The 26200-nt window shown below is 36.4% G+C and overlaps 1 protein-coding gene across 16 annotated transcripts in view; it reads left to right on the forward strand.

The window, feature by feature from the left end:
• PCNX1 (pecanex 1) overlaps nt 1-26200 on the forward strand; it is a 163255-nt gene that overhangs the window by 40335 nt on the left and 96720 nt on the right. For 8 of the 16 annotated variants that reach the window (XM_035719475.2, XM_035719481.2, XM_049113321.1 and 5 more), the window contains 5 exons: nt 3257-3362; nt 10312-10357; nt 11193-11282; nt 18452-20158; nt 24763-24813. In XM_035719475.2, coding sequence (XP_035575368.2) covers nt 3257-3362; nt 10312-10357; nt 11193-11282; nt 18452-20158; nt 24763-24813 — 2000 coding nt within the window. Of the gene's footprint in view, nt 1-840; nt 872-3256; nt 3363-10311; nt 10358-11192; nt 11283-18451; nt 20159-24762; nt 24814-26200 lie in introns of those variants that run through there. The other 8 variants (XM_049113322.1, XM_049113325.1, XM_049113324.1 and 5 more) reach the window with 2 other exon arrangements.

Raw genomic sequence — 26200 nt, forward strand, 5'->3', positions numbered from 1 at the left:
TTGAACTCCATTTACCAATGACCCAGTTTATGTTGTTCACTCCTTTGAGACCTTAGATTTTTACACCTTTTGGTTTCAGCTTTTTCATTTGTAAAATGAGGTTAATAATATTTATTTCTTAGATTTTAGGAGAATATTTCATGAGAAAATGCAAATAAAGCACATGCCCCTATGACTAGAATGTATTCAGTACTTAGTAAATATTTGCTTTTATTTGTTAATTATAATAACTTTACCTTCAGATTATAATCCTTTGTACTTGCTATCAGAAGTGATGTCTATAGCTAGGCAATATTGTCTATTAGCTGATGAATAGACAAAATGTGTTCTGTCCATGCAGTACAGTATTATTTGGCTATAACAAAATATGAAGTACTGATAGTTGTTACAACATGTATCAACCTTGAAAACATTAGGCTAAGTGCAAGAAGCCATTCACAAAGACTACACATACTATGATTCCATTTATATGAAACATGCAAAACAGGAATATCTATAAAGACAGAAAACAGATTTCTGGCTACTTACAGCTGAGGGTGGATGGGATGGCTAGGGGGTAATAGCTAAAGGGGTTTGTTATGGAGGTGATAAAAATTTCTAAAATTAACTATGGTGAGGGTTGCATGACTTTATAAATATATTAAAAACTGTTGATTTGCCAAGTTTAAATGGATAAATTGGATAATACATGAATTATATACCAATAAAGTTGATGTATATAAATTAGGGAAGAGGGGGCCTCTTTATCCTTTCTCTGGGCTTGAATATTTTATTCCTTAACCTTCACGTTGCTCTTCATCTTCTGATTTCCGTGGACTCTGACTTAGAGAATGCATTCTGGAGAAGAGTGGAGACAACACTGATGTTGCTGGTTAGTACTCACCACTCATTCAGTGTGGTGATAGCTGTCTATACATACATACTCAAGATTTTGCCAGATTAGAAAAAGATTTCTCATTCTGGCCTACATATCCGTATGAGTTAACACCAAACAGCTAACACACTTGAACATGTTTCACTTTTTTCACACATGGATATTTGTGCACTGAATTGCTATCAAATTTGTAACTGAGTCGCAGTATATTTTATTTGTATAAATGGATAGCAAGTTAGGAAGCTAATTTTTTTTTATTGAACATAAATTAGCTAACTGCAGTCAGTGGCCTAGAGTTTAAAACCCATGAATTAAATAGGGACATAATAGGAGACCATTAATAATAAGTCACTAGAATTCAAACAGCTGTAGTGATAAATATTTATTAAATGGAAGGTTTATTTGTAAGCAAATTCTTTTCTGCCCATAGGGTTTTGTTTTTTTTTTGTGTGTGTGTGTGTGTGTGTGTGTGTGTGTGTTTAAGATTTTATTTATTCACAAGAGACACACAGAGAGAGAGGCAGAGACATAGGCAGAGGGAGAAGCAGGCTCCCTGCAAGGAGCCTGATGCGGGACTCAATCCCAGGACCCCGGGATCACAACCTGGGCCAAAGGTAGGTTGGCTTGCTCAACCTGAGCAAGGTTGCTCAACCACTGAGCAACCTAGGTGTCCCCTGCCTATAGTTTTTGATTGCAGCTGTCAGAATATGTTATTGAAATAGGCTTTGGGAATTTATGGCACACACTACTGAAAAGTCTGTGTGTGAGGGATGTCTTCAAATTGGCAACATGCGGTTTCAGTTACTTCATGATCCAGCTTCCCTTGACCAGGCTGGGCTCCTTCGTTTTCAGTTGACTTCTTAGACAGTCCCCCCTTATGGTTGTAAAATGCCTACAGCAGCACCAGGCCTTAAATCTTCTCGGTATTTAGACTAGCAGATACAGAGAAATATCCTTTCAACAGTAGACCACTCCTGACCTGATTCATACTAGCCTGAGTTGGGTCTTGTGCTTGTTCTAGAACTAAGTTTTGTGACGGAAAGAATGGCACATGCTAATTGGCTTTGGCCAGTGGTGCTCACCCCTGAACCTGACCATATGGTCAACATTACCCAAAACCATAAGGGAGTTTAGTATGAGGTGGCTCAACAGAAGAATTTTGGATTGCTTTTTAGTGGTGGTGTTAACCAGATGATTGAACTAGAGGCTGGATGGCAGGATAGTTTATATCTGCTCTAATTCTAGCCTGTATACTAGAACTTTTATCTTTGATAATAGTAACTTAATAGTTACCAAGTACTTTCTCTCTATAAACCAGGTAGAATGAGTAAAAATCTTTAGGTAAAAATAGGACAATGGTAACTTTTAGGCCTGGGTTGTTGTAAAAGTTATGTTCCTAAGGAAGCTTATTATAAAACTTTCTATAAGTTTTTTGAAATGTCTGTGATATTTTCCTCTAATTTTAGGATCCTCTTATCTTTATTTTTTTTTTCTTTCCACGGCTTCGAGGTCTGTGGTGTGACAACCTGGCTGTGGGAGGGTGGGCAGTAGAGTCTGGGGGAGAAGGGACTCCCAATGGGCTGGGCCACATTGATCCGAGGCTGATGGGTAACCCCAGAGAGTCTTTAAACCTCCTCACTGGGTCACCTGTGCTAGGTACCTGGACACGGGGTAGATCCTCTTATTTTTAAGTACTCTTTGTAGACTTCCTCACTTCTTTGAACTTAGTACACTTCTCTCTTGTCTTTCTAATGCCTGTTTTACTACATCATTTTGTTTTTGAAACTTAAGCCTTTCTATCTAACTCATTACAAATCTAAAATCTTAGCTTTCTATTTTTGTAAAACAAGTTAGTATCCTAGTTAAATGCTATTAACATAAGAAATACAGGTGTAATTAGCTTGACAAGGTGGACTGTTGTCCTGAATGTCCATCATAGTGTCCTGCGGCTCGGTCAGCCTGTGCTCTTGGAGAGTTGGCAGTGGAAGATCTGATTGCTTTCTGTGTTTGCCATGGCCAATTTCTCTTTGCTCTTGGGAAACAAAAGGCAAATCATGTCTTTGCTAGAGTGGTTTTATGGCACATGTCATAAAAGATGTGCTATATTTAGCATCTATAATTGTAATTAAGGCTAGTTTCTAATGTTGGATTGAGTGTAGAGCGTTTGGGAGACTTTTAAATATTTTCAAGTAGTGATGTGGTTATAAAATAGATTATAAGACTTACACATGAATAATGATCTTTTTAATTGCTATTTGCTCTATAGAAATTAGAACCTTTTAGTTTTATAGAGAAAGGTATTATAATTTAAAATTAATAAACAAAAAAACATTGGTGGCAGAATAATGACAATTACTCTCTTGTTCTCATTTTTTTCCACAGTGATCCTGGTGGAGGGATTGAAATGTCTGAGTTCATTCGAGAGGCCACACCCCCAGTTGGTTGCAGTTCAAGAAATTCTTATGCTGGCCTAGATCCAAGCAACCAGGTAGGAACCTGTAATTTTGTTTTGTCTTTTTCCCTCCTCCTGATGGTGGTCTCAAGTAATTCTGTCTGTAATAGTTGGTGTTTGGGGTAATCATGCTGATTAATAAGTTTTTGATTGTTTATTAATAATATCTTTTGCTAGTATTCTTATTTTTTTTCAAATATTTTATTTATTTATTCATGATAGAGAGAGAGAGAGAGAGAGAGAGGCAGAGACACAGGCAGAGGGAGAAGCAGGCTCCATGCAGGGAGCCCAATGTGGGACTCGATGCCGGGACACCAGGATCATGCCCTTGGCTGAAGGCAGGCGTTTAAACTGCTGAGCCACCCAGGCTGCCCTGGTATTCTTATTTTTAACTGAATTTTCACATTAAGTACATTTTTGCTACGCACACATTATGTGCTCATTGCCCAGGGTACTTTTGATCACAACAGTTGTGGTGAATGCCCTTGGGAAAATTAGGTCCTAACTTTCACTGTCTTATTTACCTTCACATTTTTGGTGTTAGAGGGGGTAGGTGTCTGGGGCTATTCCTAGCTTAAGCATGGCAAAAAAAAAAGTAACTTCTTCAAAATCTACACTTATTGGGTTGGGCACTAAGTAATTTATAGAATTGTTGAGTCAGTGCATTGTACACCTGAAACTAATATATGTTAATTATATATCATAAAACTTCCTCAAAATCATGCTCTTCAAGGTGTTCATGGTAGAGCTAGATATAGAACACAGAACTGTTTTTGCCAATTTTAATGTCTTTCTGTTCTGTGACTTTTAACTTTTTATTTTTATTTTTTAAGATTTTAGTTATTTATTAGAGAGGGAGAACAAGCTGGGTGAGGAGAAGGGAAGAGGGAGAGGAAGAGGAAGAAGCAGACCCTCCCGCTGAGCAGGGAGCCTGAAGCCAGGCTCCATCCCAGGACCCTGGGATTGTCACCTAAGCCCAAGGCAGACGCTTAACCGACTGAGCCACCCAGGCACCCCTATAACTTTTAACTTAAAATAGTAACTCTGAAAATATGTTCTCAAAACTTGGCTGACACCTGCTGTACTGTCATTCTGTCTAACCCCAGCTGGGCCTTCACTGCTGCATTTCTTTCTCTCATCCAGAGCCTCTCCCACACAAATCAAAGTCCCACTTATGCTTGCTTGCCTTCTCAGCAAAGTCTGATAGCTGGAGTAACGTTATAGAAGCCTAAGGGAGTAAACCTAGCCAGATGCTGAGAGCTCTTGTCATAGTGGAACTTTAGATAACTTTGGGTTGTATTGGGTTCCTCTGTCAGCCCTTACATTATATAGAAGAGGAAACCGCTGATTTTTATCAGGGTCTAGACCTCCGCTTCTTGATTTTCACTGCAGTCTTTCTACTGTTCTCCTGCACTGCTTGTGAGTTGAAATGATTCTTCCTCCTTTCTGAATCAGAGACTTCATTTTTAAAATTTTATGGCCTAACTCTAACTTTTGTTATAACCATCCTGTTTCTCAAGATTTTCAGAGACCTGTGGTATTGCCTCTTTTCTGTTGCAGATGGAGTGCATATGTATGTATGTGTGTATGTATGTATATATTTATTTTAAAGTATTATTTATTTATTCATGAGAGACACAGAGAGAGAGGCAGAGAGATGAAGAGGGAGAAGCAGGCTCTTCGCAGGGAGCCCGATGTGGGATTCCTCCCTGGACCTGGGATCACACCCCGAGCCAAAGGCAGACACCGCCAAGCCACCCAGGCATCTCTTATGTATTTATTTTGTACTTGGTTTTTGTGTGATCATATGTGGCAGTCTGTAAGCCTCTGCAGAATAAGTTTTCCTCTTTCTTCCATGGCCTTAATAGACTGCCTTGTGCATAGTTGACTTTCAGTGAATGGGTGCTAATTGTCTTTATCTATAGAGATAATATAACTTTAGAGGTAGAATCAGACCTGGCTCTTCATTTAACCAGTGATTAAGAAGCAGACCTAATTACCCTGACTGCCCCACAGCACTACTGTTCCACATTGTTTTGCCCTATGCTGTCTCAGAAGAGTACTAGGGAAAACACCATGTTCTGTGAATCAAAATCTTGAATAGGGTCTTGTTTCCTAATATATTTTGATAGAAGACTTGCCTCTGTTTGAATTGTGTTTCATGATTCAAATTTCCAAGGGGATGAATTTTTGGTAGCAGTTTCAGTTGTGATTAAGTGTGGTATAGATTAAATAGGTCCTTAAATTTGTGTTCTTTCCGTAACAAACATGGGAAATGTTGGAGTTAAAAACAACAGCAACAACAGCAATGGGACACCTGGGTGGCTCAGTTGTTAAGTGTCAGTCTCTTCATTTCAGCTCAGGTCATGATCTCAGGGTTGTGAGATTAAGCCTAGTGCTCTGGATTCTCTCTCCCTTTTCCTGTGCCCCTCCCCTGTGCTCATGTATGTATTTTTTCTCTCTCTCTCAAAAATAAATAAAATAAAAAAGAAACATTATTGCAAAAGGTTGTGACATTTTAATTAGATCCATACCTTTAAATTTTTAATTTTCACAATACTAGTTTAAAGAGAAGTGTTATTATCCTTGATACTCTTTTGGTTGGCCTTGCTTTCTCATTCTCTTTATGAAGTGAATGAAATGGCTTAATCTTTAGATATGGCTGCATATTTTGTATGCTTAATTAACCCTGGCCTTTGTCCATACTGACAGATGTTGGCAATGTCAGATTACCAAGGGAATTAAGCCTATGTTTTTCCCACAATCTTTTGGAGAGCCAAACTACTCCCCCCTGCCCCCCCCCCCCCACCTTTTTTTCAGTAGGACAGCTGAAAGGGTATAGCAGTAACCAGCCATCTTCAATAACTCGACCATAGCATTGTGTCTTTTGGAACTTGCCCTACTTGTTTTAGGGAGGGACTCCCATCTTCAGTGTTATTAAAGCTTGCCTGCACATAAATGCGCAGCATACCTAATTTGGTTTTCCTTAAAATATTAACTCTTGGATAAAAATGGGCAAATATTGAAAGTTACTATGCTACTTGGATTTTGGTATTTCAGTTTTATCCTGTTTATAACAAAATAAATGATTGACATAATTACTGTTCCCCTTTAGGGTAGTTGGAGTGAAGAAGTAGAGTCAGCCTTTCTGTATATTGGTGGAGATATTACCAGTAGACATACTGTGTTTCCTGTCCATATTTTATCATATAGCATTTGTTACACAGTATCATAATTGTTTATGTAAGTGTTTTCTTTTTTCTTTTTTTTTTATGTAAGTGTTTTCTATACTAGATAATGAACTTGAGCATGGTGACTATGTCTTAATCGTTGTGGTCATTCTTTCCTTCTTGCCACCTTTTCTCTTCTCCCTTCCATCTTCCACTCTCTATTTCCTTTCCCTTTCTTTTTCCTTGTTTTTTTTTTGTCCTGTACCTCCCTCTCTTTCTTTTTGTCACTTGTCTTCCCTCTAACATTTCAGTGCCCGATAGTTTTCAAGTCAATTTAATGGGGAGTGGGTCTTAGCCTCAGAGAGTTTACAATGTCAGGGTAGATGTGCTATAAGTGACCAAAGTCATAAACATGATATATGCTACCAGGGAACTATAAATCTAAGATGCAAAGTAATCATTGGCATAGGAATTGTACAGAAAAGGGGTTAATGATTTTAGAGGTGAAAATAATTGTTTCCAGCCAGAGGAGGGGCAAAGCCTTCATGGAGGAGGTAGCCTTGCCTGATTGTTCTTTAGTTGGAAGAAATTTTTCTTCTCTGACACCTATAAGCCTTTCTGACCTTTCCTATGGCACTTACCAAGGAGAAGAAACAACCAAACCATTTTTGGTTTGTACAGACCACTTTTTTTTTTCTTAAAATTTTCCTTTTCTAAATCTGTTCATTTTTAGAAAAATAGCTAGTGAGGGAAAGGAAACAGAAGAAAAAAAATAATCCATAATGTCATAATAAAAAACCATTTTTAAAAAAGTTGGGATTATAGTGTGCATGCTGTTTGGAATTTGATTTTCTTTGTTGAATATATCATGAGTGTTAATGTCACTTGGTGTTTTTCTGCAGTGACATTTTTGCAAATGCATTCTTCTATTTGGATGTACTCTAGTTCGTATTCTGAGTCCTCTGTTTCATTTTTTTTTAAGATTTTATTTATTTATTCATAGACACAAAGGCAGAGGGAGAGGGAGAAGCAGGCTCCATGCAGGGAGCCCGAAGTGGGACTCCATATCCCTGGTCTCCAGGATCACACCCCAGGCTGCAGGTGGCGCCAAACTGCTGTGCCACCGCCACCAGGGCTGCCCTGAGTCTTCTGTTTCATATGTAAATAGTCCCGACTCCTTTATATGAAAGGGGCATAAATTTAATAATACAGAAAAGCATGAAAAGTAAAATATAACCACCCATTGTATCCATTACAAAGGCTTTTGTCAGCAAGTAATAGAACTCAACTATAATTAAGTGACTTAAAGAAATAAGAGTTTATGTTTGTCCTCCAACTCTGGAGGTGGATGTGTGGCATTTGTTCAGCATCTCAATTCATGTTAGAGCTTGGATCAGCTTTTCCCTCAGGATTGCAGGATGAACATGGAATATTTTTCCATCTCTTTGTGTCTTCCTCAATTTCTTTCAGAAGTGTTCTGTAGTTTTTAAGGTATAGATCCTTTACCTCTTTGGTTAGGTTTATTCCTAGGTATCTTATGCTTTTGGGTGCAATTGTAAATGGGATTGACTCCTTAATTTCTCTTGCTTCAGTCTCAGTGTATAGAAATGCCACTGATTTCTGAGGGGGGCACTTGGCGGGATGAGCACTGGGTGTTGTGCCGAATGTTGGCAAATTGAACTCCAATAAAAAAAAAAAAGAAAAAGAAAAAAAGGATTGCGGGATGAGCACAGTAGCTTCAGTCATGAATGACCCTGTTGAAAGATCAGAAGCAGGCAACAGTGTGGGCAGAGTTGTCCTTGATTGTCGTCTTCTCAGACATGCAAAGATCTTTCCCTGGAGCCCTCCAGCAGACTCTTCACACATGTTCATTGACCAGAACCAGAACACATATCTAGACCGGGGACTGGGCCACTTCTCATTGATCAAAAGATAACCCAACATCTGAACAAAGTGGGAACTTTGTTAAGGAAAGAAAAGGGAACACTTTGCAGTGGCAGACAAGATAACTACTATACCCATATTCAAAAGTTGTTTCTTAAGCTTAAATTTCCAGAAAGATGTGCATATAAAGTTAGGGGTTTTTTGTTTGCTTGTTTGCTTACTTTTTTTTTTTTTTTTTTTGTCTAGGAAGTTATGTATATTATTCTAGCTGAAAAATAACATATGTTCTATAGCTTGTTTAGCAGGTGTGATGAGAATGAAACTTTATTTTGTAGTAAAATGCTTTTTGACTTTTTTCTGTCTAGTTGCAGTGCCTTTTATAGCTAATTGAAAGCAGGAATTAGGAAAAATCAGGATCATCAAGCTTAATAGTTCAAAAAATGTTGCAAAGCTTATTATTTTTTTGGCTGCATCAAAATGTAGTAGTTCTAGCTTGTTTGTATATGCTTATTTTTTACTCACCTTTTCACTGACATAGAACCATTATATAGCATAGTATGTACTACTTAAGTGTATAGCACAGTGGGTTTTTGCATATATATACACCCTTTAATTGCTGTCCAGATCAAGAAAGTCTCTCATGCCCCTTCAAACTCAGTATTAACTTATATTTTGAGCAAATTTCTTACTTTATATTCCTCTATCAGTTGAATCAGTAAAAGGAAAGATTTGGGGGGGTACCTACTTGGCTTAGTCAGTAGAACATGCAGTTCTTTGATCTCGGGGTTGTGAGTTTGAGCCCTAGTTGGATGTAGAGATAACTTAAAAATAAAATCTTAAAGGAAGGAAAGATTTGGTAAAATACAAAATATTATATGAGTACTCTTAATTGTATTATAAAATATTAACTTTGCTTGACTGTGTTCTTAAATCCCTTGAAAACAGGTTCTAGAAAGTTAGTAAGATTTGTGGATTTAGTAACTATCATGTTATGTTTGGTTTCCTTAATGTGTTTGTGGAATCGTGGTATTTATATGATTTTTATGGTAGTATAGCGAATGATGGCTGAGATTTTAGGGAGGTGTTATATCATCTGGGAATATAAGCATTAAAAACTCAACAGATTTTAGTTTTCTTTTTATAGTTAGTGCCAATCATTTTTTGTGAATCCTTTAGTTTTTAAATTTTTATATATATGTTATAGTAGTCTGCAAAGAAGTACTTTTTGTCTAGAAGTCAGGAAAGTGTATATTGATACACCAACGGTTTGACAGCAAGAGTTAGGTTGTTTTTTGTAACATATGTTTATGTTAATGTTTTGTCCCAAACCTTTTTTTTATGTGCCCTGATAAGTCTAAATTTGTTTCAGGTAGACTCAACACCTAGTTTTGCTTTTTTTTTTTAAGATTTTATGTATTTATTCATGAGAGACGCACAGAGAGAGGCAGAGACACAGGCAGAGAGAGAAGCAGGCTCCATGCAAGGGAGCCTGATGTGGGACTCGATCCTGGGACTCCAGGATCACACCCTGGGCCAAAGGCAGATGCTCAAAACCACTGAGCCACCCAGGTGTCCCTGCTTTTATTTATAATATGAACATGTCACAACACAATATAAAAAGTGATAGTAATTGTATGGCATGTATTGCTTGATGTTGGCGGCATCTTGCTCTGTGGGCTCCCCATCAATTCTAAGCATGCAGAGGGATTCAGTGCCATCATTCATGCACATCGTAATGTATATGCAGAATGTGCGACAACAAACAGGTTAGGCAGCTCTGATACAACATGCCCAGCGGGTGTCTTTTAATACTGGTACAAGTGACTGATAGCATGTTTTGATAATATGATAGTTTTGCTTGATAATCTTGCTAGTTTATGTTGATAATGACATAGCATTTTAATTTATTTTACTTGTTATCTTATTTTCAGATTGGATCTGGTTCCTCTCGTCTTGGAACAGCAGCAACTATTAAAGGTAGACATTAAGTTGAAAGTTGCCTGTGACTTTCCATTTCATTTTTGGATGTAATAAAGATAACTGAGTACTATATGTTCACATGTAATTAAAAATCATTCTTGAAATTATTTTGTAGATGTAATATGTATCTTACACTAAGAGTTACTTGATTTAAATTTGGGTTCTCTTTTCATCATCCGGATTTCACAAATGTATTTGAACATTTGCATTACATTGCATGAATTATAAGTTTTAATTCATAAGAAACTTTCTTGCCTTGAAGGAAAATACTTTGATGGGTTTTGGTGAGGTTTGCATATAACTGAGTAATTTAATGTGAAACCTTTAAATTGGAGTTCAAATGAATAGTAAAAAAGAGGGAAAGTGGTTTTTTTGTAAATCTTATATAGCCTTTTACATACATCTATTTCAGATGAATTTTTTTACCATATACTTTTTTAGGGGAATTTTTATAATTTTCCCTGGGAAGGAAATTTATATTGCTGCAAGTTATTATTACATAATTTGTTTCTTTTTAAAAAGTGCGTCTTTTTTTTTAAAGTATGTCTTTTTAAAGAAAGTTTTATTAGCTAACAGTATGAAGCTTTCTTTATTATTTGGTTTATAGTGCTGTGAGAATAAAGATGTGGTCTGATTGTCCATGATGCTTCCTATTAGTTCAGTGCATCATCCATTATTATAACCCATGGTATACAAAAACTACTCTAGTAGGCATCATGTGGTAATATAGTATATAGTATGCTAGAGCAGTTGCTATCCTTTCTTGTTATGCCACACTCTGCAGCCTTTACTTTTAATGTAATGCTTTTACGTGTTTCTCTTAACTTTGTAGGAGATACAGACACCGCTAAGACTTCTGATGATATCAGTTTAAGTCTGGGTCAGAGCTCTAGTCTTTGTAAGGAAGGAAGTGAAGAACAAGGTAAGAACATTATACTTCACACTGATGTTATATATTGTAGTGGCCAGGATAAGTTCATAGAATATGCCACTCACATTTTGGCAGAAGTTTATAATAATTCAATATGATATTTTTAAGAAATATTAAAATAAATTAACAAGGATAATAGTAAAACAATGTTATAAGTACTTTTAGCTTAATGGAATTCAATTACACATGTTCTGCCAAGTAGACATGGAGAGAAAAATTTTATGAGTCTGTGCCTTGGAGTAAGTATGAGATAGGAGATTATCTGCTAGTCTGTAGTGTGTCAGAGCATCTTGCCTAGTTTAGTAACCTAGTAAAACTGTTATTTTCCATCTAGTATGACCTCTAAATGCCAATTGCTCCATATCTTGCCCAACAGTATATTTTAGTAGAGAAATAAGTTGCTTTTGGACTTAAAAGAAACTATGTCTGCCTCCAACATGGTACTACTTCTAGCAGATTTTTAATAAAAATTTGGGCTTTAAATGTTTTTTTTCCCCCCTACGTATTCAATTCCATTATAAATGAGTATTTTGGATTTAATGGAGTTTTTTTTTTTTTTAAGACCTGCCACATTTTTATGTTTCATTTTTAATTTTCAGACATGAAAGAATGGATATGTTATCCCATTTCCAAATGGAGATTATCCCAAGTTACATAATCAGTGAGACAGAAACCCATTTCCCTATTTCTGACCTGTTGTTTATTAGCCGATGTGTGATTTTTGGAAGGCAGACAGGCTGATAAATTTTGTAATTAAGTACAGGAAATTTGGGATCCCTGGGTGGCGCAGCGGTTTGGCGCCTGCCTTTGGCCCAGGGCGCGATCCTGGAGACCCGGGATCGAATCCCACATCGGGCTCCCGGTGCATGGAGCCTGCTTCTCCCTCTGCCTGTGTCTCCGCCTCTCTCTCTCTCTCTCTGTGTGACTATCATAAATAAATTAAAAAAAAAAAAAAAAAAAAGTACAGGAAATTTATGAAGTTACAAATAGATTACTGAATTATGATATTTTCCTTTTAATTTAATATTTTATCCTGGTCCAGTTCTTATAAGCATGTTTTATTCCTGATACTTGGAATATAAGTTTATTGTGTTGTAACTCTGCTTTTTAGAATTGCAGTATCCTGTCCTTTATTTGCTTTTGTGGACAACTACTGCTGACATTTCCCTCTCCCTCTAAAAAAAACTTCTAAACATACTGTATAATATAGAAATTATTTTCTTATAAAAGGCTAAGATGAATTGATTAGTTTGAGAATTACAGTGTCCCTTTCTGTGATATGTAATCATTAGAATGTCTCAAAAATTAGGTAATGATCTTGGGCTAGTGCCACTGCTTTTAGGGTCATATTTCTTTATTTTGTATCTGGAGAGTACTATACTTAAGAATTTTGTAGTACGTTGGGTTGGGAATTACATGCACACAGACCTCCCATGCAGATACATATTGACATAGATAGTGATGTCTAACACTCACTGAGCACACACTATTATTTAGGCTAGAGGTCAGCAGACTTTTTCTATAAATGGTCAGATAACTTTGTAGGCCATATGGTCTCTCTCGCACCTACCCAGCTGCCATTGTAGAGTGCAAGGAACCATAAACAGCACATAAATGGGTAAGCGTGGTTGTGTTACACTAAAACCTTATTCAAGAGCAGGCAGAGGGCCAATTTGGCTCCATGGGTCTTAGTTTGTCAGCCACTAGTTTAGGTCTTCTTTTAAGCATTTTATATGCATTCACACCATTAATCGTCACTGTAAGCATTTGCTGTTAATAATATGATTCTCACATTACATATAAACATATTATGGCTTAGAAAGGAGTTATAAGAAACTTCCCCAAAGTCACACAGCTACAAAGTGGCAGTCCTGTAATTGAAATCTAGTTTTTTTTTTTTTTTAAGATTTTATTTATTTATTCATGAAAGACACGGAGAGAGAGGCAGAGACACAGGCAGAGGGAGAAGCAGGTTTCCTGCAGGGAGCCCGATGTGGGACTCGATCCCAGGACTCTGGGATCACACCCTGAGCTAAAGGTGGATGCTCAACCGCTGAGCCACCCAGGCATCCCTGAAATCTAGTTTTGAATCATGCTTTTAATTGCTATGTTACACAACATTTATACAGTTTAGGAACTTCTATCATTTTAATATGATAACATCTAACACATAGATAACATAGATAACATTTAACAGATATTATTTAGTACTCATTATGTGGTCTGAGCACCATTCTAAGTACCGGAAATAAATCAGTGAACAAACAAAAAATTCTATCTTTATGTGGCTTCCATACTACTGGTATGGAATCATACCAGTATAAATCAAATATATATGCAATAGAAGGGACAGAAGATAGGGAATGGTGGGGGCTGGGGAGTTTTTAAGTTTAAATAGAGTGGTCAAGGGAGGAAAACCTTGCTGAAAGCGAAGACCTGAAGGAGGTGAAGAAGTGAGCTATCAGGATATTCAAGGGGGTGAGGAGAGAGGCTGCCTCTAAGTAGAAGTAATACTATTGGCAAAAGTCTTAATGTAATAATATGCCTGTCAGATTTGAAAAATAGTGTGGTTGATGTGAAGTAAGTGAGGGGACAAATCGTATAGTCTTGTAAACCATTTTAAAGATTGTGGTTTGGGGTGCCTGGGTGGCTCAGTTGGTTGGGCATCTGCTTTCAGCTCAGGTCATCATCCTGGGAGCCTGCTTCTGCCTCTCCTTTGCACCCTCTCTTTCTCAAATAGATTTTTTTTTTTTTTTTTTTAAAGAAAGGTCATTGAGATGCCTGGGTGGCTCAGTGGTTGAGCATCTGCCTTTGGCTCAGGGCATAATCCCAGATTCCTGGGATCAAGTCCCACATTGGGCTTCCTGCATGGGGCCTGCTTCTTCCTCTGCCTACATCTCTGCCCCCCCCCCCCCCGTGGGTCTCTCATGAATAAATAAATAAATATATTTTAAAAAAAAGATCATAGTTTTAATTGCCAGTCAGATGAGGAACTGCTAAAGGGATTTGAGCAGAAAGAGTGTCATGATCTCAATTACAGTTTTATAGAATCACTGTAGCTTCTATGTTGAGATTAAAAGGGGCAAAGGCTGAAGCAGGAAGCTCAGTTAGCAGTTGATTGCAATAATACAGGGCACAGATCAGGGCAGAAGAAGTAGTCTGTGGATAGAAGATAATCAATGAGAGGCTATGTTGATGTTGATGGCTTTGGATATATTATGTGAGAGAAATAGTACTCATGGATTACTGAAAGGTTTTTGGGTTAAGTGATGGGGAGGATGGGAAGAGGGAAAACTGAGAAGGAGCAGATTTAGGAGCAGGGAGAGCAGGGAGGAGGGTAAGATAGGGAGTTCAGTTTTGAGCATCAGTATGAGATGCTGTTGGACTTCTAAGTAGCAATAATTAATAGATAATTAGGTAAGTCTGGATTTCAGGTAAGAAGTCTGGGTTGAGGTATTAAATTTAGGAGTTTTCAGTGTATAAATACCAAAAAAATCTAGTCTCTAGTCATGTCAGCTGTGGGTTGGCTTATCATGAAGTTCATAAACTAAGTGGGCAAGCCTGCATGGTTAGCCTAGGTTAGGTGTCCTGGCTGCCCTGATCCAAATTTGTTGGTCGTGGCTATGATTTGGCACCACCTAGTGGCAGATGCTCATTCTGGCTTCATTATCAGTTAGGGCTCTTGGGGTCCTCTAGCTGGTTTGGGTTTTCTGGACAGTGATATTTTACTTGATTGGCAAGCAGTTAGTGATTAGTTGGCACTCATATTTGTATCAACATGATTCAGAGTGATTGAAAGTGAACCAAGGATGTAGGGATGTGTGCTCTGCTTTTTTACTTTTAAGAAGGGATTATCTATCATTTCCTTTTCCAGTTGCTCTCATGTCTTCCCTATGCAAAATCAGTACTTCAGCCTATTCCCATATGAGTGTGGGGGCTGGGTAGAAGATGGAGGAACCTAGTTACAAGTATTTCTGAATTTTAGTTATCATGAGACCAGAATACTGGATGAGAGAAAAGAGGGAGTGTAGATGTAAAAATGAGAAGCTGCTAGGATTGAACTTTGAACCACTTCAGTTTAATAGGTGCAGGAGACTGAGTAGGAACACCAGGTAGGGCGCAGAAGACCTAGAGTGTTATATCCCAGTTTTTCAAGGAAAGTGCAGTGCTCAGCTTTGTCAAACGTTGGTCATAGACCAGGTGATACGACTTGACCATGGGATTAGCAGGGCAGAGGTTGTGGGTGACTTTGATGAGCATATTCATGATGGGGATCAGAATTAGAGGAGGCGAGCTGAAGAGAGTGAATACAGACTATTCTTGGTAAATTTGTGTAAAGAGGATCAGAGATGCAAGGTGTGAAAATCAGCAGGGAAAGTGAGGATAAAGGAGAGATTTGGATTTTGTAAGAATGCATAAGAGAACAGCTTGTTTTTTGTAATTGATGGAGATGATCCAGAAGAGAGGAGGAAAATGTGGTTTTTGTTTTTGTTTATGAAAGGAACATATGTTAATTTTAGAAAAGATGGTTAATTTGAGGAAAATAATTCACACTTTTGGCACTGAAATAACTTGATTTTTTTTGGTGTATCACTTTTTAAAATTATTTTTGTATTGTGCTATAATTCATGTACTGTAAAATTCACTCTTCTAAAGTGTACAACTCAGTGGGTTTTTTTTTTTTTGTAATTTTACACAGTTGTGCACTCATCACCACTGTCCAATTCCAGAAGATTTTTATCACCCCAACAAGAAACCCATACCCATTACACTCCCCATTTCTTCTTCCACCAACCCCTGGCAACCACTGATCTATTTTCTGTTTCCATGCATTTGCCTACTCTGGATATTCCATATAAATGGGATTATAGAATATGTGACTTTTTGTGTCTGGCTTCCTTAGCGTGTTGTAGCATGTCAGGATTTTATTAATTTTTATAGCAAAATATATGACTTTTAATATTCCTACAAACATATGCAAATATACTCTTAATATTCTTTTTAACTCTTATAGATTGGAACCATACTTCTTATATAGTACTGTCATTTTCACTTAAGTATTTTCTCATATGTAATCTTTGAAAACATTTTTAGTACCTTTGTGAGATTTTAATAGATAATTTATTCAATCTTTTTTTTGGACATTCTCATACTTAAAACTTTAGGTTTTAAGAAGTTTTCTAATAACTTGAAATGAACAATTTTTTGCTAAAACCTTATGTATATACCTGATTTTATCCTTTAGCAGCAATTTCTAAAAATAGATTACTGATCATGAGTGAGTATACTTTTGGAAGGCTTGTGGCCATATTGTTAGATTGCTTTATAGAAGTTACACCAGTTTGTACCATGATGAACATGCTTTTCTTATCCTAATGACTGGTAGCAGTCATTGAAAAAAGAAGTTTAATTGGATGAAAAAATAGTATCTCTGTGTTGATTTGAGCCTCTTTGACATTGTTATCAGTAAGAAAAATGTCTAAGCAAGCATAGTTACTTGAAAATTTCCTAAAACCACCTAAGGTTCTTCCTGACATGATTAAATCTTTATGGTATATTTAGCAACATTGAGTAAAGTACATATATTAAAGTTATTTTGGGTATGTCTTTTTAAATGAAAAACTTAAGTTTCTGGTTTATTAATGTCTTAGAAGGGAATCAGTTTTGATTATTAGCATTTTTTTTAAAAAGTCTTCTCTTGTGTGTTAGAATTAGTGGTTTTCAGCTACTTGTTCAGTTAAGTTCTATAAAATTCATGACTTTGAAATTTGAATATCACACTTTTCATAATTCTTATCAGGGTTATAGAGTTTTTAGAAATAACTTTACAATTTAATACTACAAAAAGTAAATACAATGCTAAATTTTAAATTTTGGTATTTAGAGATCTAAGAACTAAATACAGTGGCAGCTGTTTTGGACAAATGATAAAGAACATGTATTTTACTTATAAAATTGAAGACTTTAAAACATAAGATAGAGCCTGATAGGTCATTTATAAATCATTTATGTGGTACATTCTAGAGTCTGTTTCTCAGTTTTTAATTATTTAAATTTAGTCCAGATTTAGATTTTTAAAAAGTTACACAGTTTTAATAATTCATTTTTATTGTATATTAATCTTCGGGAGAAAGATATACTTTTATTATTGAGATTCTCCTCGGAAGAGTCTTGCTTGACTACAGAATCTATCATTGTATTATTTCTATGCAGTTATAACAAATAAGATAGTAACTTTTCTTTTTATTGAACTAATAGCAAATTCAGCCATCCTTGTCTGTCAAAAAGTATATACAAAGTCAGCTATTATGCAGTTCAGTTGCCAAGCTGTATTTCATGATAAATTACCAATGTAGGTAGGTAGGTGGATTTATTTATATCTGTATACATAGTACATACAGTAATTCAAGTCACTAATCACTGCCTTAAGTTGAAAGTTAAAGGAATAGTCTTACAGATATATAAGGATAATGTAGTTTTTCATGAGGCATTTTGTAATTGTTGCATCAATGATGAAAGAGAAAATGCAGTATTTTGCTCCACAACTATTTTAATCTTTTTGGTCATTGTGAATAACAAGATCTTATCAGGTCTTCTTGGGGGACTGTTCAGTTGTCTGTCTTTCTTTAAAGATTTTATTTATTTATTTGAGAGAGAGAATGAATGAGAGCACAAGCAAGGAGTTGAGGGGTGCCAGAGGGAGAAGCAGACTCCCCACTGAGCAGGGAGCCCAATGTAGGGCTCCATCCCAGGACCCTGGGATCATGACCCAAGCTAAAGACCGACACTTAATCGACTGAGCCATCCAGGTGCCCCCTAGAGAGATTACTTCTAATAAAATCTTTAAGAAAGAAAAAATCCAGGGCTATTTTAAATATAATGCTATGTTGCCTCTTATTGTTGATAGTCTATGGAACCTTTTCTTTGGCCATTCGAGGATTTGGAAGTTCAGTTCATTCTGTCAATAGAATGCTTTCTTTGTGCAGCTATGAAATAGAAACCAGCTCTTTGGAATGACAGGCCAACTTTTATTCAGTGAGCTACTTGGGAAGTTGTTTTTCCTTGATTTATTGTATGCTGTGAGTTCTTTCCATGGTTAAACGGTGGGGAAAACAGATGATAGATGTGTGTTAACATTTTCAAATGTGTGTTTGAAACAGATCTGGCAACTGATCGGAAGCTCTTTCGTCTGGTCTCCAATGATTCCTTCATCTCCATTCAGCCTTCCTTATCCTCCTGTGGACAGGACTTACCAAGGGACTTCAGTGACAAAGTGAGCTTGCCAAGTCACAGCCATCACCACCACATTGATCAGTCTCTGTCCAATGCCTGTGACACAGAAGTAGCTTCTCTTGTCCCTTTACACTCACACTCTTACAGGAAAGATCACCGGCCACGAGGTGTACCACGGACTTCTAGCTCTGCTGTGGCTTTTCCGGACACTTCACTGAATGACTTCCCTCTCTATCAGCAAAGACGAGGCTTAGATCCAGTTAGTGAGTTAGAATCTTCCAAGCCTCATTCTGGATCCAAAGAATCCTTAGTGGAAAATTCTTGTTTATCTGGGGAATTTCAGCTCATTGGTGAGCTTAAAAGCAGTAATTCTCAGCCACCTACAAAAAGTGGGAAGAGCAAACCTCTGAAAGCAGACAAAAGCATGGATAGCCTGAGGAGCCTCAGTACACGGAGTAGTGGGTCAACAGAGAGCTATTGTAGTGGAACGGACCGCGACACCAACAGTACCGTCAGCAGCTACAAAAGTGAGCAGACCAGCTCGACTCACATAGAGAGCATCTTGTCAGAGCATGAGGAGTCTCCTAGAGTAGGAAAGAAAAGTGGTAGGAAGAAAGAGTGCTGTGCTGACCCCGAAGACAAGAGTAACTGTACCAGTGACAAAAGGACTAGCAGTGAAAAGACTGCCTTGGAAGTGAGTACAAATAGTGGAGTTCAAGAGGCCAAGGATTCCAGTACCTCTGATGATATGCACAATCAGAGACGTCTCAGCACCTCTGCATCTGAAGAAGCTAATAAAAACCCCCATGCAAATGAGTTTACTTCACAGGGGGACAGACCACTTGGCAAAACTGCTGAAAACAAAGAGGAGCAGAGTGATAAGCCAGCTGTTTCAGTGGACTCCAAAGTTGGGAAAGAGGGTGGTGGCAAACAGAAGGAAGGGGACGTACGACCTAAATCCTCTAGCTTGATCCACCGAACAGCCTCTGCCCATAAGTCAGGCCGGAGACGGACAGGAAAAAAGCGGGCCAGCAGTTTTGATTCAAGCCGGCATAGGGACTATGTTTCCTTTCGAGGTGTTGCTGGTACAAAGCCACATAGTGCTATATTCTGTCACGATGAGGACTCTAGTGACCAAAGTGACTTGAGTAGAGCATCAAGTGTTCAGTCTGCCCACCAGTTCAGCAGTGATAGCTCTTCTAGCACCACTTCTCATTCGTGTCAGTCTCCTGAGGGCAGATACAGTGCCCTAAAGACCAAACATGTCCCTAAAGAAAGGGGCACTGACTCTGAGCATGTACACAAAGCCCATTTGGGTCCTGAAGGAACTGGCAAAAAGCGGACAACACGTCGGACTTCCAGCACAAATAGTGCCAAGACTCGGGCCCGGGTGTTGAGCCTGGACAGTGGCACAGTGGCTTGTTTGAATGACTCCAATAGGCTGATGGCGCCCGAAAGTATAAAACCTTTAACCACTTCAAAATCAGATCTTGAGGCCAAAGAGGGAGAGGTGCTAGATGAGCTATCTTTATTGGGCCGGGCTTCCCAGTTAGAGACAGTCACTCGGTCTAGGAATAGCTTGCCAAGCCAGGTGGCATTTCCTGAAGGTGAAGAACAAGATGCAGGCAGTGGAGGTAAGTAAATTATAGGAAGAGGTTTCCTCTTCAATCCATTCTTCTTGATTAGAGTAGTACTTACTCATATATGCTTTGTGCTACTACCCCTCCTTCCATGATGTTAAGAAAATAAACTTTCTTCCGTGTGGAAGGAGATGGTAGTCTCAGAAAAGGTTTTGGTCTGCACACTAAAAGTTTTTTTTTCAGGTGTATTATTTGAATATATCAATTTTTTCTTGGCCTGGAGTTTTCCTAAGTCAATTGCCACCACCTAATGTTTTACCAGGAATAATAAAAATCCATTCTCTTCTTGCCTTGTACAACAGATGCGACAACAAAATGTAGAAATTTATTAGGTCACAAACCATTTATAGTCATCTCGTATGTGGCATGTGCCACTGAGCCTTCAGAATTAGATCACTTAATCTGTAATATAAGATTTTTCCAAATATTACTTTATCTCAGACTACACGCTTTGAAAACTTGTGCTTCTTTTTTGTCTGTCTCTTTGGTTTTTTTCCTTGCTTACTCAAGTATCAGGCATTAACTTTTTTTTTTTCTTTTAGCTTCACACTTAAAGTTTATTAGATTGATGTTTGTAGTTTATGTTGGCATTTAGTGTCCATCCGTGGATACATGATACTCCCTATGAAACAGTGATGTTTTGTTTAAAGTAATAGTTTATTTATTTGAGATGTATGGGAAATTGTGTGAAATTTAGTGGGTGATTTTATGTTGTCAGTGTGTTTTGGCTATTTTATTTATTTCAGAGCTGTTTTTTGCTGTTTTCTCTTACCCAGAATAGTAAATTTATTCTGTTGTGCTTCTTATGGAATCTGGTTCTTGAGAGGATTGAAAGAGTTCTGACATCTTCTCTTGGTGCCATCATAAGCTTTTTTTTTAATCTGCTGCCCCATTCCCTATATTCAAGCTTATATCTTGTAAACATTCTCTTATTTCCTTTGGTATTGTTTCTAATAAAGATTAATTTGTAATTGGAATGTAAAAAGATGATCTTTAGTACCTAAAGAAGAAAATGTTCTATCACACTTAAATATAAGTAATTATATCTGAAGTGATTATCACCATTTGGTGATAATATAGTAATTAGATTCCCTTGAACCTTTGATGATGTAGCTATCATTTTGTTTTTTATAAAAGTCTTGAAATGCTTTTAGTGATTTCTCACACAAATCATACCACAAATGTTCACGACATGGAAGAAACCATGGAGTTTTAAAATATAGTTTAATTTTTCAGGATGTCATTAAAATGAACTTTAAGAATGAACATGCTATGGCAGAAAAATACTGCTGTTCCAAATACTATGGAAATTTAAATACTAAAAAAAATATGTACTTACCATAGTAAGTCCTTATGTCTTTGTATTTAAAATGTCATTTCCTTTCCACAGGAAATATGAGGTGTCCTGATTTGTAGGAAAAGTTATAGAAGGTTTTATTCATTTCTTGGTGCAGATCTTTGACTAAATACAAGCCCTTATTTTTCCATATTCCAGGTTTTGTCATCTTCTGTGTTCTTGTATTAAAAAAAAAACAACACGTCCTTGAATATTAATAAGAAGCAGATAATGAACTCAAAATTTCCACATACTTCGATGGAATAAACATGACTTTTTTTTTCCAAAGGAAGAACATTGTAGGGGTGGTTTTTGAGTTTCATTGTGTTTAGAATGAAATAAGAGGAAAACTAAATTGCTTAAATGTGTGGAGAATTTATACTGAGTTGGTTTTTATCATTTATTAGGGTTTTGTTTGGGCTTTGGGGAAGATTGAAGGTAGTGAGAGGGGACATGTTTTGGTTCTCATTTTAAAAATTACATAAACTGTCAAGTAATTGGTAAAGATTTGTTTATATTAGAATTAATTGCTACAGTCCTTTCTGGAAATTTAGAAGAGATTTTTCTAGGCTGTTCTTACATACCATACTCTTAAAATGTATCAACCAAACAAGATACTGCTTGACCATTCATATGGCCATACATAAACTGTAAACAGATTTTATTCTCATGAACTTGGAGGTATTGATGAGTTTTCCAACGATTTGGTTTTATTTTTAAGCTGAACAATGTTGGCAGTGTGGCAGGATGAAATCTAGAAAGTGTACTTTAAAGTACTAAAATCAAATACTCTAAAACAAGAGGTGATCTAACATGATGACATGAACTCGGACACCCTTGCCCACATGTATGGGCTCCACTGTAGGAAAGCTGCTTCTCTTCTTGAAGCCTCAGCCTCCTCATCTCACAGGGTTATTGTGGGGATGGAAGGAATTGCTATATATAAAATGCTTAGAAAGTGCCTGGCATGTAGGAAATGCTTAATAGTGCTACCCTTTCTATTATATAGACCAGTCTGTTATGCTCCTCAAATGTATCCTATCCTTAAAATAGAAGAAAAAATGATTAAATAGACTTATATTAGAGATTTCGAATCAGGCCATTGTGAAACTCGACAACAGTCAAAGTAAGAATATCGGTATTCCTAATTTCTTTCATAATACCAACAGAAAAACATTAACATCTAATCTGGTAATGTGGATTTTAATCTGATTTTGGCAACAATATGTTGTATAACTTACCTATTGATATTCAGTCACAAGTGATTGTTTTCATAGGACTTTTCACCAATAATCAAGTGCTTCAGTTAAAATTAGGTTTCATCAGTTTTCCTGTTTTGACAGGAAAAAAAGTTTCAGGTGCAGATTAAGGCATTTTCTCTTGTTGATCTCTTTTGCATTTAGTTTTTCTTTTATAATTATAAAGCATTACTTCAATAATTTGAATATTTCCTAATATTTAAAGGAAAAAATACAGATAGTTATATATGGTAGAAAAGTGTCTTGTTTTGTAGCTTACACTACTTTTAAAAAACTATTTTCTTTTGCATTTTCCTTAATTTACTGCATGAGTCAACAGATTAAAAAGAACAACCAGAATGGATGGGTTTATATTTGCTCTATTCTTTGTAATTTTTTTCTTAATTTCTTAACCTCTGTTTTTCTGTTCGAGAAAATTATTTTAAATATAATGTTTGGGTCCCTATTCTATAAGCATGTAATAGGATCCTATTATTATTACTTTTGTGTTGGGAACCAAAGGTAATCTTTTGTTAAGGGAATATTAACTTTATTCAAAGAAAAACCAAATCTCAATAAATAATTTATGAGGGTTTGTGCCATTTGTGTAAATTGAAGGTCAGTTATTTGAACCCAGATATCATTGAACCTTAGAAATACCACTGCATAGGCAAGAACATAAGAATTAAAGCTTTTGTACTTTACTAATTAGAGGGACTCTAAATTCTAATATATTAATTTTCTGATCTGTCAGTCCACATGGCAAGTTAAAAGCAACAAATTAGTAGAAAGGGATTGGTGCTTAGAAAGGCTGAAGTAACGACAGCAGCAGGAATGCACTAACATGAAAGGAGAAGCTAGAATGACCACACAAATAGAGTGGGTCATTAGAAGCAGGGGCAGATTGTCTTTTTAATTTGATAATGTTCAAAGGACAGTGTGGGATCATAACTGAATGCTGTATTGTAGTACAATGCTGTAACAAATGCATATGCAGCTGACCCTGATTCAGGGAAAGGTTACATTAGTTTATATGGAGAAGAAAGCTCAGGCATATAAAACAGAGAAAGATGCTCATTCGTGTAGTAAACAGATTTGGATGCTTCATTTACTTGGAAAAATTATCTTCTCTTAAAGCACGATGAAGAAAAGATATTTTATTGATGTGGCAATTAAGATGTGGAATTATAGAATTCCCCAAACCAGCTCATGCCTGATTTTGTGTCATAGGAGCAGACATTATAGTATTTCTCTTTCTTAGCACCAAAAAAGTTCTGGATGAGGAATCAGTTACATTTTAATACCACCTCTAATTACTAACTGGATACTCTGGGAAGTCATTAAATATGGGCCTCAGTTTCCTCAGTTATAAAACAGGAATGATGACTGTCTAGGTCTGTCTCACCATTAACTGTCAGATTCTAGCGAGGTTATATTTGTAAAAGTACTCTGTAAATTGTAACTTTATTATAAAAAGTAAGATACTGATTTGTTAAGGAAATTTCCCTCTTCAGATGGATGTCACTTCAAATATATATTCTTCACTAATGAATTACCCCTTCTTAGATGAATCTCTAAAAATACATGCAAAATAGTTTGAATGCAGTTTTCTGGGAGGGGGTCTGTATCTTTCATCCCATTTACAAAGGATCAAAAACATTAGGAGACACCTCTGCAGGTAAGTGATCCTGAAACTAACTTTTAGGAACTGTTGTGTGTATATCATGACTCCAGAGTATCATTTGACTTCTTGAAATATTTTGTCTACCCATCTGTATTTGTTTGGGATTTTGGAAGATATCAGTGGGATGTGCAAATCTCTCTGACTCAAGACACAGCTAATCCTTTGTCATTGGTTGCTGTTGTTTGTTGACTTACTCAGAAAGTAGAGTAGTCCTTTAAAATGTATTCACAGTTTGAAATTGTTTTAATTCAGAACGAATCCTTCGATATGTTGCAGTAGATTCTCAGTGTTCTTTGGCCTCCCAGAAAATGACACTGATGAGTATTTGTTTTTATTTTAGAACAAAATCTTGGCATGCTGGTGTTAGCATCATCCTTGGCTGACATGGAAAGTAAGAAGGGGAAAGATATTTAGATCAAATGGGTTTCAAGCGTAAACTTAAACTATATCTTTGAAAAAAAATTTTTTTTGTAAAATCATTTGAATGTTTATTTCTTCATATAGTAACTTTATATTCTTAAATATAATAGTTTTTATCTTGAAGAATATTTCCATGTATTTCAGGATATCTGCATATATATTTTATTTTTCTGAGATATGTGTGTGTGTGTGTGTGTATATAAGTAGAAAGATACTTTTCTCATATATATATATGCTTGTTTGTATTTTCATTTCTCTTTAAAGTCTCATTTCATAATAGCATTTGCTTCTAATATGTTTGAGGTACCAAAACCCAATTTTTAATTTTCACAATCGTTCCAAACTTTTTCCTATAATAAACACTTCCCACTGAAAATAACACCTTTCTTGAGTAGTTTCATCTAAATTTTTATTCATTTAATAGCAACTGAGCTATCACCAGAGGCCAGTCACGACTATATACAGTGACTAGACAGTAACTTATTATATTTGAACCCTGGTACTAAACAGTCAGCTGTATGATTTACATGTTTTCAAGTGGTGTCTTTTTCTGTACCTACCTACAACTTTCCAATTTTTCAAATAGAATATGGATAACCCTCACCTCCTATCTCCCTACATTTTGCTGTTTTATACTCCCCCCATCCCAAAAGTACTCATTGCCTTTAATACTCTTCCTGTTTTCATTCACAGAGTAAAATGAACTGATAGTCTGTGGTTTCAGCATCCCCAATATAAAAATAAAGAGTTGTACTAAAACAATTCAGTATAGAATTTAGAGAATTTTCCTAAACTCATTTAGGTAAGTGGGAAGTACCTTCTGAGGTGGGAGGTATGTATTATGGATTTGGTTTTCTATTTGATCTTTAGGAATAGATCAGATCATGTAGCTAAAATGTCTTAGGATCTCTGTGCCTTGTGCATGAATTGCCCTTAGGCCCCCAGAAAATGTTTAAACTTAATCGAATGATTGTTTTAATTCCTCAAAAGTGAAGAGCTAAAAATGATCCAGGGTTCTCTCTCAAACTTGTGCTTGTAATTTAGTCTCTTGAAGTTTTCTAACACTAAGAAATGATTCATGAATTTAAAAATTAAAAAAATTAAGTGTCAAAATTTTCAAAAATATATGTCCTTGAAAGTATTTTTAAATCTTTCTTGTTATTTAGGTTTTTTAATCATTTAAATGTTTGTGGATTTTTTTCTTCCTTTACCTACACATGCTTTAAATTTAGTTGTACCCAGAGTGTTAAATTTTCGCTATTTGTATTTTATGCTTTTATTATTCTAGTTAATTTGATTATTTTGCCAGGAGGATACTGGGTTTTAAGCAATGTCAAAATGTCAGCTTCAAAACCAGG

Source organism: Canis lupus, chromosome 8 (genome assembly GCF_003254725.2).
Source record: "Canis lupus dingo isolate Sandy chromosome 8, ASM325472v2, whole genome shotgun sequence".
Lineage (NCBI taxonomy): Eukaryota > Metazoa > Chordata > Mammalia > Carnivora > Canidae > Canis > Canis lupus.